The 20,578-nt window shown below is 38.9% G+C and overlaps 1 protein-coding gene across 14 annotated transcripts in view; it reads left to right on the top strand.

Moving 5' to 3' along the window:
• SYNE1 (spectrin repeat containing nuclear envelope protein 1) overlaps window positions 1-20,578 on the top strand; it is a 491,794-nt gene that overhangs the window by 101,133 nt on the left and 370,083 nt on the right. For 13 of the 14 annotated variants that reach the window (XM_055433423.2, XM_055433430.2, XM_055433426.2 and 10 more), the window contains exons 4-7: window positions 3,664-3,759; window positions 9,492-9,575; window positions 17,421-17,513; window positions 18,668-18,846. In XM_055433423.2, the coding sequence (XP_055289398.2) occupies window positions 3,664-3,759; window positions 9,492-9,575; window positions 17,421-17,513; window positions 18,668-18,846 (452 nt within the window). Of the gene's footprint in view, window positions 1-3,663; window positions 3,760-9,491; window positions 9,576-17,420; window positions 17,514-18,667; window positions 18,847-20,578 lie in introns of those variants that run through there. The other variant, XM_055433431.2, reaches the window with a different exon arrangement.

The raw sequence follows: 20,578 nt of genomic DNA, 5'->3' as shown, positions 1-20,578 counted from the left end.
TTTTGCTTCATATCGTTATCTCTCCAAGATTCCAAAAGGTAACTTGCAGATAAGCATCACATATCTCTGTTGAGATATCTATCTATGGGTGAGGCACTGTTCTTGGTATTATGTATATAAACATATATTCAACTTCCTTCTCCTCCAGAAGTCCATGATCTGAATTCCTGAGGAGACAAACTTGTGAATAACTAACTGTAATGCAGTATGATTATTATAATCTGAACCATGCACTAACACAAAAGTGATTTAATTCCAGTTGGAAAACTGGAAAAGATAAATGTAAGACTGTGTCATAAAACTGACCAGGAATTTGCTAAATGGGAAAGTAGGAAAGTGAGATTATTCTAGGTATCTATGTTCTTGCAATAAAAACTACCTGCTTTTTTTCTTTTTTTTTCCCCATGTGCAGACTAGAAATTTCATTCATTTCTTCAACAAGTTTTTAATGAGTTCCTACTGTGAATAAGACACTCAGAAACAAGATGCTTCTATGCACTGCCTTGTAGTCTGGGATTGCCAAGAACCTGGAGATCATTTTTCTTTACTCATCATATATGCACATCATTTTAAGAATCATTAGTATGTGCATAGGGCAAAGAGCAATGTTTAAGAAACCTGCATTCATTCAGTCAGTCAGTCAGCCAGCAATATTTGTTGAGTGCCTGCCTTGTGTTCGGCAATGCTTAGTAGAGAACGCTTACCTGGAAGGAAGGATTCAAGAATCATGTCTGTCCAGACAATTTTTTAAACAACAGAGGAGCTGGGATTGGGTTTGGTGAATGGCCACAGTCAGGAAGAAAGAGCGAGAGAGAAGTAGAAGAGGCCTGTGGACCAGGCAGGCTGATCAAAAGGGCTTGGGGAGAAGCAGCTCGAGGAGAGGCCAACACGGCCTCAACCACCACCACTGCTGGTGCCAACAAGGCCCAGTGCAGTGGGATGAGGCATCACTGCTTGTTCAGAGGTCAGCGCTGGTCTGGAGGCCACTTCTAGGAGAGACGAAAGGTGCAGGGAGCGTGTGGAGGACAGATAGGGATGCAGAACACAAATGAGGGGCAGAGGTTGGGTGAAGACAAAGTGTTCTTCAGGGACTTCGCTGGTGGCTCAGTGGTTAGGACTCCACACATCCACTACAGGGGGCCCGAGTTCAAATCCTGGTTGGGGAACTAAGATCTTACATGTCTCGTGACATGGCAAAAAAAGGAAATGTTCTTCAAGGTGACAGAAAGTGAAGTCGCTCAGTCGTGTCTGACTCTTTGCAACCCCATGGAATGTAGCCCACCAGGCTCCTCCATCCATGTAATTTTCTAGGCAAGAGTACTGGAGTGCGTTGCCATTTCCTTCTCCAGGGGATCTTCCCAATCCAGGGATCAAACCCAGGTCTCCCGCATTGCAGGTAGATGCATTACCGCCTGAGCCACCACCTGTGTATGTTTAAAGGCGTAATGGATGGATGCAATTTATCTTTTATTTTTGGTGTCCAATTTCTTGGAATCGTTATTATTTTGTGAAAATTCCCTGCCTTGTTTAATTTTTAAAATATGTTTCCAGTTAACACAATGTATGAAAACCCCCATTTGTATTTGCTTGCGAATGTATCATGTATTTATTAACTTTCCCCCTCATTATTTCACTGTTATTATTAGGATACAAAAGGACATTTCAAAAGACAAATAGACCATATTTTTAAGGATGATATATCAGTTCAGTTCAGTCACTCAGTCATGTCCAACTCTTTGCGACCCCATGAACTGCAGCAGGCTAGGCCTCCCTGTCCATCACCAGCTCCACAATTTTGACTGTTATCATATTGAATATTTTTCATTAAGAAAGGTTCATTTTATTCCTAATAATTTTATTTAAATGCTTAGCATTTAAGTCACTATTACGTTTTTGCTGTATAAATAGTAAGCAGTGTGAATAGTGGAATTTAAAAGACAAAGCTTGAAAATTAAAACTCTGTCATTTTTGAACATGTATTTCACAGCATGAGAACATAATGTATTCAGCTATTCATTTTATAAAGAGAAAAATGCATTTAAAATTAGAATTGTACCATTCAGAGACAGTAATTCATGCAGTCATAAGAGAAATATAAATGTGCCATTATCAGTGGGCAGAGAAAAAATCATGTTTCAATAAAACATTTGGTGATTATATATCTCTGAAAAAAACTTTCTTTCTAGAAAAAGAAAGAAAGACAATTGAAAGTCAGGTATACAGCATTAGGCTTTTAACATGATCAGGGAGAATTAGAAAATTACAGAGCATGAATCAGCTATAGACTTCTTAAAAATTCATCTTCTGTGAGAAATCTGAGGTCACATAACTTCTGTTGACCATCAACTTTAAGCATCACTTTTTTTGCTTCCTTCTGAGCCAAAAGATACCTTAATCCAAGATTTCATAATCTCTAGTATATGTGTGTGTGCTAAATCACTTCACTTGTGTCCAACTCTTTGCGACCCTGTGGACTGAAGCCCTCCAGGCTCCTCTGTCCATGAGATTCTCCAGGCAAGAATACTGGAATGAGTTGCTGTGCCCTCCTTCGGGAGATCTTGACTCAGGGATCAAACCTAGGTCTCCTGCATTGCAGGCAGATTCTTTATCATATGAGCCATCAGGGAAGTCCAGGTATTACGATAACCTTTGTAAAATAATAAAAATTCCCCATGAATTAAGTATGGGCTCATTTTTCCAGTAGTGGCGTAGATTTGCCCTGATCAGGCTGTACTCTTGAGCTTACGATCCTTTGGGTTCAATGCCACACAGTGAGAGAAGGTTTGCAGGATTTGCCAACTTGTGAAACAGAATGGTTGTGGCCAGCTAACCCACAGGAGAGTCAATCTGCCACCCTGGCTGAGCTAACAGTGTCCCCACAGCAGGTCCCTGAGCTAACGAGGCTACCTTGGAGAGAATATTCGTAGAAACTTGGCACCTGCCTCAGTCCAGCAGTGTGCTCACTCAGGTAAGGAGGTTGCTCCAGTTTATCTGGGGTACCTCCTGTTCCCTTTTACATCCTGTTTTAACCCCTCTCTTATCTTTTATGGTAATAGCACCCTCTTTTCCTCCTTTATCCCACACCATCTCTTGCTTGTCAACACTCCCTCTCTATGGACTTCCTGTGGTGGTCCAGTGGTTAAGAATCCACCTGCCAATGCAGCAGAGACAGGTTTGATCCCTGGTCTTGGAAGATTCCACACGGTGCAGAGCAGCTAAGCCCATGGGGCCACAACTGCTGAAGCCCAAGCACCCTAGAGCCCTGCTCTGCAACAAGAGAAGCCACCACAATTGGAAGCCCAGCAACTAGAGAGTAGCCCCTGCTCGCAGTAACTAGAAAGAGCCCATGGAGCAGCAACCAAGTTCCGGAGCAGCCAAAAATAAATAAAGAATGAAAGGAAGAAAAATTTAAAAAGTACTCCCTTTCTAACAACATTGGTATGTATGTAAAAACCCAAACAGGAGGTTTTTTGAATGTTAAGTTTATCTCCAAAGGGTCATTTTTCTCTTTGCATCTATCAAAATGGATTGCCAATCACATCCTTCATAAAGGACTTTGACATTTAGATGTTTTTCACCAGATTTCACCACAGTGAGTACCAAATGTCTGTCAGAGAGTGAGAAAAGCATTTTTTGCATTAACTCATTTTTTAAATTTTATAGCGGAAACCTCCAATGGTGGTAGATGATCTTTTTGAAGACATGAAAGATGGTGTGAAGCTACTTGCTCTGCTGGAAGTCCTGTCTGGGCAGAAACTGGTAAGGATGTTTTCTATGACCAGATTTGTCAAATTGTTCCCATTTGGAATTTGGGGAGTATAGGTTGGGGAGTATAAAGAGTGCTACCCATGTAAAAGTTTTTCTCTTTTGTAGTTGGTAATACATAGGAAATGCTAGTCTATCGGTCACTTCTGGGAGCAAGGAATAAATTTTCTTTCTTGTTCCTGGACACCTGAAGTAGCTTTAAAACATTATGTATAGTAGTAGCAACTTACAAGTAAAGGTAAAGAGCTTCATCAATAATCAGTCCCGGTTAACTGCTGCATCTGTGCGGTATCCAGGAAGATAAGTTGGAAATTAATATCTAACACATTTTAAGTGCTTGCTTTCCATTTGGAAAGGATTTTTGGTCCAGTTGTTTCCATAGTATTGAAAATTAAGCTTGAAAGCAACATGACATTTTTCATCTATTGGTGGACATTCTCCATCATCGGTCATTTGTAATGGGAACAACGTGTTCAGAATCATTTGATTTTATGTTCAGCAGAACTAGCAGAGTGAAAAACAAATTGCCACTGACCTATAAAATGTCTTTTTCTTCATTACTAAAATAATAAAATATTTAGTTCTTTCTGGCTTACGTTTTTTTTTTTTTCATTTTGGAATAGTAGAAAAGTGAGTAGTTTGCAAACATAAATTATTTATGTGACATTTCCCACAATTTTTCAAAGGCGCTTAGGAAATAATCTTCAGAATATTGTATAACACACTAGATGCAGTGTCTAAAATTAGATGTACTCATTTTTTCTTAATCTGTTGCATCTTGACAAAGAGCTGCTCGATCATTATTACTTGGATAATTGAGATTTTTAAAATGTTTTTGCCTGGTCATAAAATTCCAGTTAATTTCATGGAGGAGTCTTCAACACAGCTTTTATAAACATAAGATAGTTTGTTGGAACATACAAACTGATGATTTTTGTGTAAGTCCTTATCTATTTGCATTCATATAACAGCAGAGGCTTTTCAGCTCACCTCTGATCTAGCCATGGCAGAGGTGGACACGACCCACACCCTCCATCAGCATCTCAACTCAAGGTCTGGCAACGGATGTCTGAATTTCTGCCCCTAGGGCTTTTATCAAAGCCACCGTTTGCACAAGGCAGCCCTGAAGTGTGGGAAAGTTAGTGGTTTCAAAGGGGATGGGAGTCTGTGAGTAAAAACTCCAGCCTGGCATTTGTAGGAGGGACAATTTCAAGGCTTATTTCACACATCAGGGAGTGCTCCCTTGGATCCTCAGCAGATCCGAGCCCCATTTGCCCACTGAGGAGACCCTCAACAGCACACGGAACTATTATAGATTGTTGTTAATTAGTTTTTCTTCCTTCTTTCTCTCAATCTCCATACATCCTCATTCTTGCTACCTGGGATCATCTCCCTAGTCAATGCATGCACCCATGTTCTTATCTCAGGCTCCGCTTTGGGAGAAATCAAACAAGACACATGTGACAATCCAATTTGGAATGAGTAGATGTATGCATGAGCTAAATAAACTGGATTAGCATTAGGATGTGAGAGTCATCGAACTGAAACATTTACCTCCTTGATGGTCAGGTGTAACTAGCCATCTTCATGTATCCTCCTGAATTAAGCTATTTACTTACATGAAGGAAACTTCATTATAATTCAAACAAAATTTAAGAAGTGTCTCATTCAAAGTGTCATTATAATTGTGCCACTCTACTTGGCCAACAGTATACAGAAACCTTGATGGGCACTAACTTCCAAGCTAAATGAATCTAGAGAAAGCATACATTTTGACATAATAATTCTTTCTGTTTAAGTGCCCTGGTAAGTGCCATGGTAAGAATTTTAGAATCTTGAAGCTAGAAGCAATTTCAGAAACAATCTCAGCATTCTTATTTAACATAGAGGAAACTGGGACATAGAAATACAGTTTCTGTTTTAAATTTCAACATGCAAAAAAAGTTCATGGCATCCAGTCCTATCACTTCATGGCAGATAGATGGGGAAAATGTGGAAACAATGTCACATTTCATTTTCTTGGACTCTAAAATCACTGCAGACAGTGACTGCAGCCATGAAATTAAAAAGTCGCTTGCTCCTTGGAACAATAGCTGTGACAAACCTAGACAGTGTATTAAAAAGCAGACACATCACTTTGACCACAGAGGTCCATCTAGTCAAAGCTATAGTTTTTCTAGTAGTCATGTATGGGTACGAGAGTTGGACAATAAAGAAGGCTGAGCGCTGAACAATTGATACTTTCAAACTGTGCTGCTAGAGAAGACTCTTGAGAGTCCCTTGGACTGCAAGGAGATCAAACCAGCCAATCCTAAAGGAAATCAACCCTGAATATTCATTGGAAGGACTGTTGCAGAAGCTGAAGCTCCAATACTTTGGCCACCTGATGCGAAGAGCCAAATCATTAGAAAAGACCCTGTTGCTGGGAAAGATTGAGAGGAAGAGGAGAAAGGGACAACAGAGGATGAGATGGTTGGATGGCACTACTGACTCAGTGGACATGAGTCTGAGCAGACTCTTGGAGATGATAGTGAAGGACAGGGAAGCCTGGCATGCTGCAGGGCATGGGGTCGCAAAGAGTAGGACATGACTTAGTGACTGAACAACAACAAAATTAATTAATTAATTAATTTTTTTGGCTGTGCCATGCAGCATGCAGGATCTTAGATCCCAGACTAGGGATAAAATCCATGTCCCCTGCAGTGAAAGCGTGGTGTCTTAACCACTGGACTTCCAGGGAAGTCCCTTTCATTATTTATTTTTATTAAACCCTTCAAAATTCTGAATGGCATACAAGGAAATTACTCTGAAATTATAAATAAATCTTGGTGATCATTATTTAAATTTTGTACATGTGGGCATTTTGATCCAGGATCACGTTAAGATGAAAAGCATCATTTAAGGGACTGAGTGTCTGAGGCATTCTTGTAGAGCTTTCAAAAGGAGAATGTGAACAAAAGCATTTCCCTCAGGAATGTTAGCAGAATTTAGGAACTCTATAATTATCTCATACGTAGAACTCTATTAAGAACACTATACTTAACATCATGATTCACATAGCCTAGGACTCTGGCTTTGACCATGATCTTCTGGGAAATGCAGCCAAATACCTTAATATTCTCTTATCATCAGCATCTCAATGTAAGAGAAAAATCTCAATATCTTAGTTTCTTTTAATAACCTACTGTGACTCTCTTATCTGTGATTTTATTTCAGGTACTAGGGAATTTAAATGTTGTGGAATTATTATCCTTGGATTTCTCTACATCACTTGATTATTATTTGTAGAACATTTACTCTTTGAATGGATCCATGATTATATATCTTTAATCACACATAAAGATAGGAATACTAAATTTAATTTTATACTTAGGGTTTTTTAAAGAATGTGAGGAATTGCCATCGAAAAATTTAAAATAGTAGAAGCAATATGAATAAAGCTTAAGGACTACAGAGAAATTTATTTCTTATCTATTTTGTTAATCTTCTGTACAGTGCTTTTAAAGACTCCTTAACACTCTGCATTCAAGAAGAGTCTAAAAAGCCACTTAAAAGTACACAGTGGGCATTCTTAGGAAATTGGGATCATCACAGGCTCCTGTGCATCCATCAGGTGACTTTGTTAAGCATCAATCATATATTTATAGTGAAACTTGTGTGTAACTGGGTTTAGCATTAATCTATTGACGTTCAGCTAGCATATCTGGAGTCGCTATTAATGGATAAGACACTGCCTTTTGCCCTCTAAGGAGAACAAAGATAGATGAGGTATGGTTGGTGCCCTCAAAAAGCTTGTAGCCTGGTAGGGAGGATCATTGTGTTAGTTAATGGCAGGTCAATTGTGTTAAAATTGATGCAAATATGAGATAGTTGCCATGGTGTAGGAAGGCAGGAGGATGAGATGAAGGGTTATGTTGGGTGATCTGGCTTTCATTCTTAATTTCTGGGTCCTGACTTGACTTTAGTTGCAGGTTCCTAGATGCTTTTTACATTTTAAAAGATAATTAATTAAATAACTAAGTGAGCCATGCAAGAAAAGAATAAATTTTAAAAAGTTAAGTATATTTTCTATCTAAATATTTGTTTGAAATCATATCATAGAAATCACCTGTTACTAATTGGAAATGAAAAGATACTTGGTTTTGAGCTCTAACAGGAAATTGTTTATAGAGTTCTGGTGTCACAGAGAAGAGACCAGTCTATCAGCTCTGCAATCATGGACTTGCTATCCTCTCAGGCCCTGTAAATGTAATGCTACTGACTTCATTGAAATTATTTTGAGTTTTAAAATGAACAGTGTGGCACATAGAAGTCACTTAGTATTTTATTATATTTATTAAAATATGTATTAATTTATTACATTTTGCTAAGTTAAATGCAAGTAACTTAGTATCCTTGTACCAGATCGTACTGTATTGTGCAGAACATTTTCTTTCTCGCATTCCTTCTTTTTAACCTTGGCTCATATAAACCATGTGGGCTTCCCAGGTGGCGCTAGCGGTAAAGAACCTACCTGCCAATGCAGGAGACATAAGAGACGTGGGTTCAATTCCTGGGTTGGGAAGCTCCCCTAGAGTAGGAAATGGCAGCCCAGTCTAGTATTCTTTTGTGCAGAATCCCATGGACAGAGGAGCCTGGTGGGCTACAGTCCGTAGGGTTGCAAAGAGTCAGGCATGACTGAAGTGACTTGACATGCAGGCATATGCACCAGGCATTTGGTTGTTCAAACTGAGAAATATCACTAACGCTGTCGGTAACTTTCATGTTGATATAACTGAAAAAAAATGTGAGTGACCAGTAGTACTTTTGTTAAGACTTTATTTTTCAGAGCAGTTTTAGGTTTATGACAAAATTGAGAGGAAAGGAGAGAGATTTCCCATGTTTCTCCTGCCCCCTTACATGCACCAAGAGGACTTCTCATGAAAATACTTCCTAACTTACAGGGGGAACAGTCTCAACAGACAGCATAGGAATTTTGTGAATTTCTAACCTTCAGTTCAGTCGCTCAGTCGTGTCTGACTCTTTGCGACCCCATGAATCACAGCATGCCAGGCCTCCCTGTCCATCACCAACTCCCGGAGTTCACTCAAACTCATGTCCATCGAGTCGGTGATGCCATCCACCCATCTCATTCTCTGCCGTCCCCGTCTCCTCCTACACCCAATCCCTCCCAGCATCAGAGTTTTTTCCAGTGAGTCAACTCGTCGCATGAGGTGGCCAAAGTATTGGAGTTTCAGCTTTGGCATAAGTCCTTCCAATGAACACCCAGGATTGATCTCTTTTAGAATGGACTGGTTGGATCTCCTTGCAGTCCAAGGGACTCTCAAGAGTCTTCTCCAACACCACAGTTCAAAAGCATCAATTCTTCGGCGATCAGCTTTCTTCACAGTCCAACTCTCACATCCATACATGACCACGGGAAAAACCATAGCTTTGACTAGATGGACCTTTGTTGGCAAAGTAATGTCTCTGCTTTTTAATACAGAAACCTTAAGGTGCATTCATAAGCTGAGAGTGAATGTTTATTCATTGAGTCAATTATACACCTTCCAAGTGCTGTGGGGATAATGCTCCTGTAGGTATTGGCTAACCTTTAGAGAAATTGAGTAATGTTGGCTGTTCTCAAACATTCTTCAAGTATGTTTTGAATCCATTTAAATAGCTTTTTATAACTATAATTTTAATGTGTGCATTTTTATTTATTCTTGTCTGTCTCCCTTTCATAGCCATGTGAACAAGGACGCCGGATGAAGAGAATTCATGCTGTGGCGAACATTGGCACAGCACTGAAGTTCCTTGAAGGAAGGAAGGTAAGAGGAACAGAGACGAAGAAGGTGTGGGCATACCAATATTTTCAATGTTGATTTTGGGGGTAAAAATACTGCATGCAATCTATATAACATAAAAGTGTGGTACTATTGTAAAATCATTTTAGATTTGCAGAAGTGGCCAAAAAAAGGCACAGAGATGTCATGTCTGTACTTTTGTCAGCTTTCTCTAATGTGAAAACTTATTTATATATGTGGTACATATATGTAGGGTTTCCCAGGTGGCGCAGTGTTAAAGAATTGGCCTCCAATGCAAGAGAATCAAGAGACTCAGGTTCAATCCCTGGGTCAGGACGATCCTCTGGAGGAGGAAATGGCAACCCACTCCAGTATTCTTGCCTGGAAAAATTCCATGGACAAGAAGAGCCTAGCAGGGACATGAAGAGTCCATGGGGTCTCAAAGAGTCAGACATGACTGAGCACACACACACACGCAGTACAGAGGAACACTGGTCACTTATGCGTATATGTAATATGTATAACATATATGTAGCATATACGTAACATAGTAAAGCTATCAAATAAGAAAATTAAAATTGAAATGATACTGTCAAGTGAAGCACAGACACTAATCTCACTTCATCATTTTTCCCTCCAGTGTCTCATTTCTATTCCAGCGTACAATCCAGTAACACATTTGTCTTCAATTGTTGCTCCTTTGTCTTTTCCATTCTGCCGCCCTGTCTTTCTGTGTCTCTCATGATCTTGATGATAACTGCTAGGCAGTTATTTTTCAGAATGTCTTCAGTTTGGTTTGTATGATATTTTCTCATGATTAGATTGAGGTTATTCATTTTTGACAAGAATTCCAAGGAAATGATATATTTTTCTCAGTATATCATGTTAGAAGGGACAGGATTCTATCATGTCTTATTACTGGTGATGCTGCCCTCAACTACTTGATAAAGTCACCAACTGAGTTTTTTTAATGGTAAAACCAACTACTTTTCCATTTATAATTGAGAAATAACTTAGGGAAGATAATTGAGATTATGCTAATATTCTGCTTCTCCTCAAATTTTGCTCACTGGTTTTAGTATCAGCTGCCTTCAGTAATACTTCTGTGCTGTTCACCTGATGATGATTTTGTTTTTCCCTCATTTCTTTTATACTTATTAATTGGAATTGTTAGGTAAGAAAAAGACAAACTTTCTTCTTCCCCGTTTATTTGTTCAATTGCTTATTTACGTCATTGTGGACTCATGTATATTTATTTTATTCTATAGTTTTAATCCAATATGAGTACTATTATTGTTGATGTTATTATTATTTTGTTGCTCAAATTTTTCTACCTTTGGCCATTAAGAGTTCCTTCATGCTGACTCCTGTACTCTTTTGACATGGACCCATTCTTTTATAGCCCACATGCAGATCTGGAGATGTGTGTGTTTACGGATCTGGGTATACACAGATATCTACGTTTCTCTCTGTGTGTTTAGTCTGTCCTGTTGTTCAGTTCAGTTCAGTTGCTCAGTCGTGTCCGACTCTCCGCGACCCCATGAATCACAGCATGCCAGGCCTCCCTGTCCATCACCAACTCCCGGAGTACACTCAAGCTCATGTCCACAGAGTCGGTGATGCCATCCACACATCTCATTCTCCATCGTCCCCTTCTCCTCCCGCCCCCAACCTTTCCCAGCATCAGAGTCTTTTCCAGTGAGTCAACTCGTCGCATGAGGTGGCCAAAGTATTGCAGTTTCAGCTTTAGCATCAGTCCCTCCAATGAACATCCAGGATTGATCTCCTCTAGAATGGACTGGTTGGATCTCCTTGCAGTATAAGGGACTCTCAAGAGTCTTCTCCAACACCACAGTTCAAAAGCATCGATTCTTCGGCGATCAGCTTTCTTCACAGTCCAACTCTCACATCCATACATGACCATGGGAAAAACCATTGCCTTGACTAGACGGACCTTGGTTGGCAAAGTAATGTCTCTGCTTTTTAATATACTATCAAGGTTGGTCATAACTTTCCTTCCAAGGAGCAAGCGTCTTTTAATTTCATGGCTGCAATCAGCATCTGCAGTGATTTTGGAGCCCAAAAAAATAAAGTCTGACACTGTTTCCACTGTTTTTCCATCTATTTCCCATGAAGTGATGGGACCAGATGCCATGATCTTTGTTTTCTGAATGTTGAGCTTCAAGCCAACCTTTTCACTCTCCTCTTTCACTTTCATCAAGAGGCTTTTGAGTTCCTCTTCACTTTCTGCCATAAGGGTGGTGTCATCTGCATATCTGAGGTTATTGATATTTCTCCCAGCAATCTTGATTCCAGCTTGTGCTTCTTCCAGCCCAGCGTTCCTCATGATGTACTCTGCATATAAGTTAAATAAGCAAGGTGACAATATACAACCTTGACGTATACCTTTTCCTATTTGGAACCAGTCTGTTGTTACATGTCCAGTTCTAACTGTTGCTTCCTGACCTGCATACAGGTTTCTCAAGAGGCAGGTCAGGTGGTCTGGTATTCCCATCTCTTTCAGAATGTTCCACAGTTTATTGTGATCGACACAGTCAAAGGCTTTGGCATAGTCAATGAAGCAGAAATAGATGTTTTTCTGAAACTCTCTTGCTTTCTCCATGATCCAGCCGATGTTGGCAATTTGATCTCTGGTGCCTCTGCCTTTTCTAAAACCTGCTTGAACATCTGGGAGTTCATGGTTTACATACTGCTGAAGCCTGGCTTGGAGAATTTTGAGCATGACTTTACTAGCATGTGAGATGAGTGCAATTGTGCAGTAGTGTGAGCATTCTTTGGCATTGCCTTTCTTTGGGATTGGAATGAAGACTGACCTTTTCCAGTCCTGTGGCCAGCGCTGAGTTTTCCAAATCTGCTGGCATATTGAGTGCAGCACTTTCACAGCATCATCTTTCAAGACTTGAAATAGCTCAACTGGAATTCCATCACCTCCACTAGCTTTGTTCGTAGTGATGCTTTCTAAGGCCCACTTGACTTCACATTCCAAGATGTCTGGCTCTAGGTCAGTGATCACGTTATCATGACTATCTTGGTCGTGAAGATCTTTTTTGTACAGTTCTTCTGTGTATTCTTGCCACCTCTTCTTAATATCTTCTGCTTCTGTTAGGTCCATACCATTTCTGTCCTTTATCGAGCCCATCTTTGCATGAAATGTTCCCTTGGAATCTCTAATTTTCTTGAAGAGGTCTCTTGTTTTTCCTGTTGTAGATGTGTGTAAACCATTACTTCAAACTGACACTTCTGATTTCAGTCCAACACCTCAAGATCCATTTCATGCTGATTCTTTTCTGCTTTCTCTGACAGTGAGAAACCTGGCTCTCATCTACAATATATTCTTTTCTTTTTCACCCCTAATATGTATACACAAAGTAGTTCCAGAACTACTTTTGTTAACCCAAATTGTATAAATAACAGATCTACTAACTGTTGAGTACTTGTGTACAGTTCTTTCCATCTTCGGTGTTACAGTATCCAATCAAAAGACTGTTGTCCAAATTTCCTTAGATGACTTCTGTTCTGCACATCCCTTTCAGTGTGATTATGTTATTAATTTGTAATAGAATTATGTGATAGAGTTATGCTTCCCTGGTGGCTCGGCTGGTAAAGAATCCGCCTGCGATGTGGGAGACCTGGGTTCAATTCCTGGATTGGGAAGATCCCCTGGAGAAGGGAACAGCAATCCACTCCAGTATTCTGGCCTGGAGAATTCCGTGGACGGTATAGTCCATGGGGACACAAAGAGTCAAACATGACTGAGCAGCTTTCACTTCACTAATAGAGTCATATTCCACTTTGGGTAATCACCACACACACACCCTAGTTGACGTTTTTATTTTAGAGAATGAGACATTACTATGATTCAAGGTAAAAGTTATACTTAGAGAAGTGGCATCTCCTCCTCATCCCTACTTCTCCATACCCACTCCCCTTCCTTTTGCTTCTTTCCTTACCTCTTATTCACCAGTCTCTCTAGTTTCTGATTTGTCTTCTCTATATTTCTTTTGCAAGAATGAGCAGGTATACTTTCATATACCACCTTCTTCCTTACATGAGGGTAGCATTCTAGAGATAAACCAATTGTACTTTACCATTTTCGTTTTACATTATGCCCTGGAAATCACTCAAATTAATTCTTAGAGATCTTCCTCATTCATTTTCACAGCTACATACTGTTCCATTGTCTGGATATGGCAGAGTTCATTCAACCACTCTTTTATGAACGAGCATTTAGCTTGTTTCTAGCATTTTTCAAACAGAAACAATGATGCTGTTAATAACTGTGCATAAGTACTTTCATATTATGGGAAGTGCATCTTCTGGGTAAATTTTTAGAAGTATGATTGCTGGATCAAAACGTAAGTGTATATTTTGTTTTGTTAGGTGTTGACATATTTCCCTCCAAAAGGGTTGCACTACTACTTTTAGATTTAGCCTTTTCTAACTTGTGGAAATTCAAGAAGTCTGTGTTTAGCAGTACCAAAATCAGCTTTATGAATGATATCAAATACTTCTGGAAAAAAGAATAATTCAATTATTTACTTCTCTATCTTTATGCACTAAATTAATTCATTTACTCCACAAGTGCATCATTGAATACTTTTTGTAAAATAGGAACTCTGGAAAAATACAAAATTAAAGAAAACTGTATTCTGGCTCTTAAATAATTTACATTTTGATGAGTTGATAGTGCGGTGAGTCAGGATAAAGCTCAGTCAGGTGTGCTAACTTCATGCCAAACAGAGAGTCTAGGCACTGCAGTGTGTAAAAAAACATTCTTAGTTTCTTATAGAAGACTGGACATTATTTCCAGGTCACTCTAACATCATCCTAATGGAGTGTTTCTCTTCTTCCTTCTCTTGCTCAATGAGTTTTTCATGGAAAGCTGAACAAAGCCTTATTTAACAGAATAGTTAGAGTTTTCCAAATCATCCTGACTTCTATTTCACTGATATAACAATAGTGTCCTTCTTTGTTCTGGTGTGTATTCATTGATGGGGCAAACGTATCTGCTCTTCTCGTTCTGATGTGTATTAATTTACTAGAATATGAAACAAAATTGTTTTTTAACTAATTAATGGCTTGGAGAAAAATGCAGTAGACCCTGGTTTGATTCCTGGGTCAGGGAAGATCCATCGAAGAAGGGATAGGCTACCCACTCCAGTATTCTTAGGCTTCCCTTGTGGCTCAGCTGGTTAAAGAATCTGCCTGCAATGCAGGAGGCCTGGGTTGGACCCCTGGGTTGGGAAGATCCCCTGGAGAAGGGAAAGGCTACCCACTCCAATGTTCTGGTCTGGAGAATTCCATGGACTACAGTCCATGGGGTCGCAGAGTCTGACACGACTGAGTGACTTTCACTTTCGCTATGAAAGGCATCATTTGTAAAGAGGACCAAAAAGCCTTATTTTCACAGAAAACTTCTTTGTAACATCTCCATTTTCATAGAACAAACCTAAGTAAATTTTAGAAAGTAGAGAATTCAGATTTTAAATATTATATTTGTTAAGGGCAAAAAGTAATACATTTGAGTCTTAGGACAAAAATCCCAAGTATTTTCTGTCTCCACAAATCTCAAAACCTGTTAAAAATCTACCTGAAATACATGGTTTGGGCTTCTTTTTCTTGTATTTATTTACCCCATTGGCTCACAAAATAAATGACTATGAGATAGAAGGAGTTTTTGAGAACTCTTTGGTTCCCTCTCTCTTACTGTTTATTTTTGTTCTTTATAATTATATCTCAAACATATTTTCAAGAATTTTTCTTTAATGTTTATATTTGCTTTGTTCCCCATTTAGATTATTTTTCTTACGTGATAGATTTGTTTAGTACTTGGCTTCTAGCTTGATTTACAGAATAACAAATACAATATTCAAGTTTTAGTGAAGAAAACCCTACCGTTCTGTTTATTTTCCACTAGTTTACATAAAAAGGGATATGTTAGTATTTAATAAGACTTGTATGACTGATGAATAGATTCATCACTACTTTCCATGGGTTTTTCTCCATTGAGGGGTCATTTATGTGATTCATCCTTTCTGGTCTCTGGAATTCTTGAGTCTCTTTGGATGTCTCTCTGTTGCCTGTCCTACAATCTTAGATTATTAAGTTTATTGTACATTTCATAGGATTTTGCAAGGTAGAGGAGGTAAAACAAACATAAACCTGTGCTCCTCAAACCCATTATGTAACAGTTTTTAAGAGAGAAAATAATTCTGAAAAACATTTTTTTCTTCACAAGTTGAGCAAAAGATCTTTAGATTCTACACTAAGCTGAATATGTAAACTTCATTGTATAATTGGAACTGGGTTGAGGTAGGAAATACAACTTATATATTCAATTGCATTTTAAAAAGAATGATATATAAGAAAAGAGAAAAAATTTGTCTTCTATTAAATCCATTAATCTTGTGGTTATTAGCATATATTATAAATTTGTGGCCCACAGATACTAAAATGGATGTGGAGAAAATTCTGGAGAGGGTGTAAAACAGAACAATTAAAATGAATATAAGAGATTGCAGTAGGTTCTGCCATAAAAGATTAAAGAAATGTGATTTATACTTTAATCTTTTATTATTATTAATACAACAAAAAAGTATTACATATCTCATGTGCTAAGTTTTAAAGAAATAAACACCTAAGCTTGTAATCTATGGGAATTCTCTTTTTTTGTTTTTTTGTTTCTGAACTTGATGAATGAACTTCACTAGTGAAAAAAATCCCATGGGTATGTCTCTATTTACAGTGACTTTGATGCTAGCTTTTACTTTATTCTTCTGATATCTAACTAGTACCTTTAATTACTCAAGAGTAAAGCATTTGTGGGATATTTTTGCCTCTGATAGTTTAAAAAGGTAAACCATTTACAGACTCCTGAACTTTATCATTAAGACCACACCGTATTAAATCCTGCTGAGAATTATTGAACTGGAATCTAAGGAGTGATTTATTTTTTCCTAATTTGTTCAGTGGTTGTGAAGAGGACGAGGAGCAGTTGTCAATTGTGTTCTGTAGAGACTGACTAAGCTGGACCTACCATACGAGTCCATTTTCCCGAGACTTAGGAAGTCACATTTCTTGTAGTTGGGAAGTCATTGAAATGAATAAGTGAGGACCACTGTAGGCAGATTAATCCTGAATGCTTTTCCGTTGTCAGTGCCCCAAAGTAGGAAACTGAGTCCCGCAATCACTTTCTGCTTTACTCTTTGTTGGCTTTCCTTTGTCTTTAAAATGTGTTCTTCAGATTATGCTCTACCTTCACCACCCACAGTTTTTACCCCCTTTGAACAAATAACGTGGATTTTGAAAGACTATTTATGTATATGTATCATCTTCTTCCTTTGTTTTTCATGTCAGTCCATGTACAGAGGATCACCGGTTAGTACAAACTTTAGAATTTTTAACTCCTGACTTTTATAGGTAAAAGAGAACATAAGTTTCATGCTATTTGGTAACAAAATTCAAAGTAAGTGCATCTTCTTAAAATACCCCTCACAGTTTCTTTTATGTTCCAGTCAACCTCTGAATGTAAAGAATAACCTCTTTTTTTTCCTGTCTGGTATTTTGTTAGTAGTTCCTTGCATGATGTCATAATTTTTTTCAACTTCAAACTAGTTTTTGAAATTCATTCTGTAGTTGTGTTGGTTGTGTGCACCTAATGAATGCCCTGGAATTTCCACTGAAACCATGTGCTTGTTTGTTTTTTATGGCTCACCTCACTTACTCTTGTGTACCACTGCACAGGCATGACCAGATGTTATTGATGTCTAATAAAGTGCTCCTTATTGCATAATGAAATGGTCTGTAATCTTCTAGTACATTACTAGTACAGTTTTTCTTTTTGAACAGATTAAATTAGTCAACATTAACTCCACTGATATAGCTGATGGTCGACCCTCCATTGTTCTCGGATTGATGTGGACCATTATCCTGTATTTCCAGGTACTGTACTTCAGCTCCCTTTTCAGTTGATAGAATGTCATGGATGGAAGTAGTGGTGGACATTTCCATCATGAAGATACCCTCATTTTCCATACTTCGGTGATTAATCCTCAAATGAGCAGAAACGTGACCTTCACATACATATTATTTTTCTTGTGAGCAGGAAAAGGTCCTTTATCCTCTGTTTAAGTGTTATATATGGAAGTCCCCAAAGAACTCTGGCCTAGATACCCGATCTGAAAAGTGCTCAGGACATGATGGAGATGAAATATTGGTATAGAAAGACTTCAGGAAATTTTACTTTGTCCTCTGGAAGGAAGAGGTTCTATACTCCTTTTAAATATTGAAGGGAGGAATTAACTTGCTAATCTATCCAGGATATTTCTTTTAGCCAGTAGGTTAGTTTTTAAAGAAAAGCACTTTATTTTTTAGAGTAGTTTTAGGTTCACATAAAAATTGAGCAAAGAGGACAGAGATTTCCCTTGTACCCCCTGCACCCACAACATGCATAGATAGCCTCCCCCTTAACAAGCACCCCTCTTCAGAGTGGAATAATACTTTGGTTACAATTAATGAACCTCTGTGGACACATCACTATCATTTCAAGGTTCATAGTTTCCATGAGGGTTCATTCTTTTTCTAAGTTGGAGTATAGTTGCTTTACAATGTTGTGTTAGTTTTGCTGCACAATGAAGCGAATCAGCCATATGTATACATATGTCCCCTCCCTTTTAGGCTTTCCTCTCACTCCCATATCCCGCCCATTGAGGTCATCGCAGAACACCGAACTGAGCTCCCTGTACTATACAGAAGCTTCCCACTAGCTAGCTATTTTGCACTTAACATTGCATATACATCAATCTAAAACCACAGAGTTCACTCTTGAGGTGTACATTCTATGAGTTTGCAAAACCATTAGGTTTTTTTTTATTCATTCATGTGTGTATTTGACAAGTGTTCATTACTGGGTCCAAGGTCCCATTTTAGATGTGGTAGGAAGTAGACAGAGGAGTAAGACACCAATCGTGCTCTTTAAGAGCCTACGTGGTCTGGGCGTGTTAAGGATGTTAAGATCAATCAAGTTGGAAAAGTAAAACATCTGATGAGAGAATCGGGATAATGTTGATATTTTTGCTGACTTGATGCACACACAGATCGAGGAGTTGACCAGCAACCTGCCTCAGCTGCAGGCTCTGTCCAGCAGCACATCCTCCGTGGACAGCGTGGTCAGCTCTGAGACCGCCAGCCCCCCGAGCAAACGGAAGGTGGCCCCCAAGATCCAAGGAAACGCTAAGAAGGCGCTACTGAAGTGGGTCCAGTTCACAGTCACCAAGTAAGTTCCTGGCAGGAGCTTGTTTAAAGAAACCCTTGGAAAATTGAAGTTAGTTTATGACTGAGTACTCATTGCAGTGGCTGTAAAATTTGTGGAGACATATGAATGAATGGCTTTGCTTCAGGTCTCCTTTCACTCTTGTCTTGAGTTAAAATGTAGACAGAAATCACCCCTGATACTCTAGAAAAATGCTCTAATAAAACTAATTCCTTCACTCGTGTGATGGGACCCGATTAAGGTGTTTAATCCCTACACTCTGATTAGCATGAGGACTAATTCTATTTAGGTCATTGTTTGGATTTTCTGCTGCTATTAAATAATCTTTCCACAAATAAATTAGAGGTTTAAACATGATTATCTCTTCATGAGACTACTACATGCTATTCAATAATATTATGAACTAAGGTCCACATTCTCAAATAATTATAATTTGTTTTTATGTCCTAAAACTTGCCAGCAATTTTATTTTTCATTGTTTCCTTTGATCTCATCTTTTGTCTGGAATGTAGATTATTTTGTCAATTCCAGCTTATGGACTGGGAATTTGCTTCTAGTTTTGTTTGCCTCAGTTCAGTTCAATTGCTCAGTCGTGTCCGACTCTTTGCGACCCCATGAATCACAGCACGCCAGGCCTCCCTGTCCATCGCCAACTCCCGGGGTTCACTCAAACTCATGTCCATAGAGTCGGTGATGCCATCCAGCCATCTCATTCTCTGTCGTCCCCGTCTCCTCCCGCCCCCAATCCTTCCCAGCATCAGAGTCTTTTCCAGTGAGTCAACTCGTCGCATGAGGTGGCCAAAGTATTGCAGTTTCAGCTTTAGCATCAGTCCTTCCAATGAACACCCAGGATTGATCTCCTTTAGAATGGACTGGTTGGATCTCCTTGCAGTCCAAGGGACTCTCAAGAGTCTTCTCCAGCACCACAGTTCAAAAGCATCAATTCTTCAGCGATCAGCTTTCTTCACAGTCCAACTCTCACATCCATACATGACCACTGGAAAAACCATAGCCTTGACTAGACGGACCTTTGTTGGCAAAGTAATGTCTCTGCTTTTTAATATATTTGAAGGTTGGTCATAACTTTCCTTCCAAGGAGTAAGCGTCTTTTAATTTCATGGCTTCGCTCAGCATCCGCAGTGATTTTGGAGCCCAAAAAAATAAAGTCTGACACTGTTTCCACTGTTTTTCCATCTATTTCCCATGAAGTGATGGGACCAGATGCCATGATCTTTGTTTTCTGAATGTTGAGTTTCAAGCCAACCTTTTCACTCTCCTCTTTCAGAGCGTAATAAATTTACATGTGTGTGCATATATGTGATAATGTTGTTATTGTTTAGTCACTAAGTTGTGTCCAATTCTTTGGTGACCCCATGGACTATAGCCTGCCAGCCTCCTCTGTCCATGGGATTTCACAGTCAAGAATACTGGCGTGAGTAGCTATTTCCTTCTCCAGGAATCAAACCTGCATCTTCTGCATTGCAGGAAGATTCTTTTCCGCTGAGCTACCAGGAAGGCCATATGCATTAATACTGGATATAAAATTCCTGGATATAAATATTCCTACTGGATATTAAAAGTACCTTCTCATAGCAATTTCAGTAGATTTTTCAATTGATCATACAAACATTTTGCAGTCAGATGTGGTCAGTAATAAGGTCTATTCACATAGAAGTTGTGTTTTTGTAAGATTTTTCTAATGAAATGTAAAGTTGACTCAGTTTCTATTTTGCTT

This window comes from Moschus berezovskii, chromosome 10 (assembly GCF_049115385.1).
Source record: "Moschus berezovskii isolate FMDL1 chromosome 10, NW_MosBer_1.0, whole genome shotgun sequence".
Lineage (NCBI taxonomy): Eukaryota > Metazoa > Chordata > Mammalia > Artiodactyla > Moschidae > Moschus > Moschus berezovskii.
This window is presented reverse-complemented; position numbering and strand designations above follow the sequence as displayed.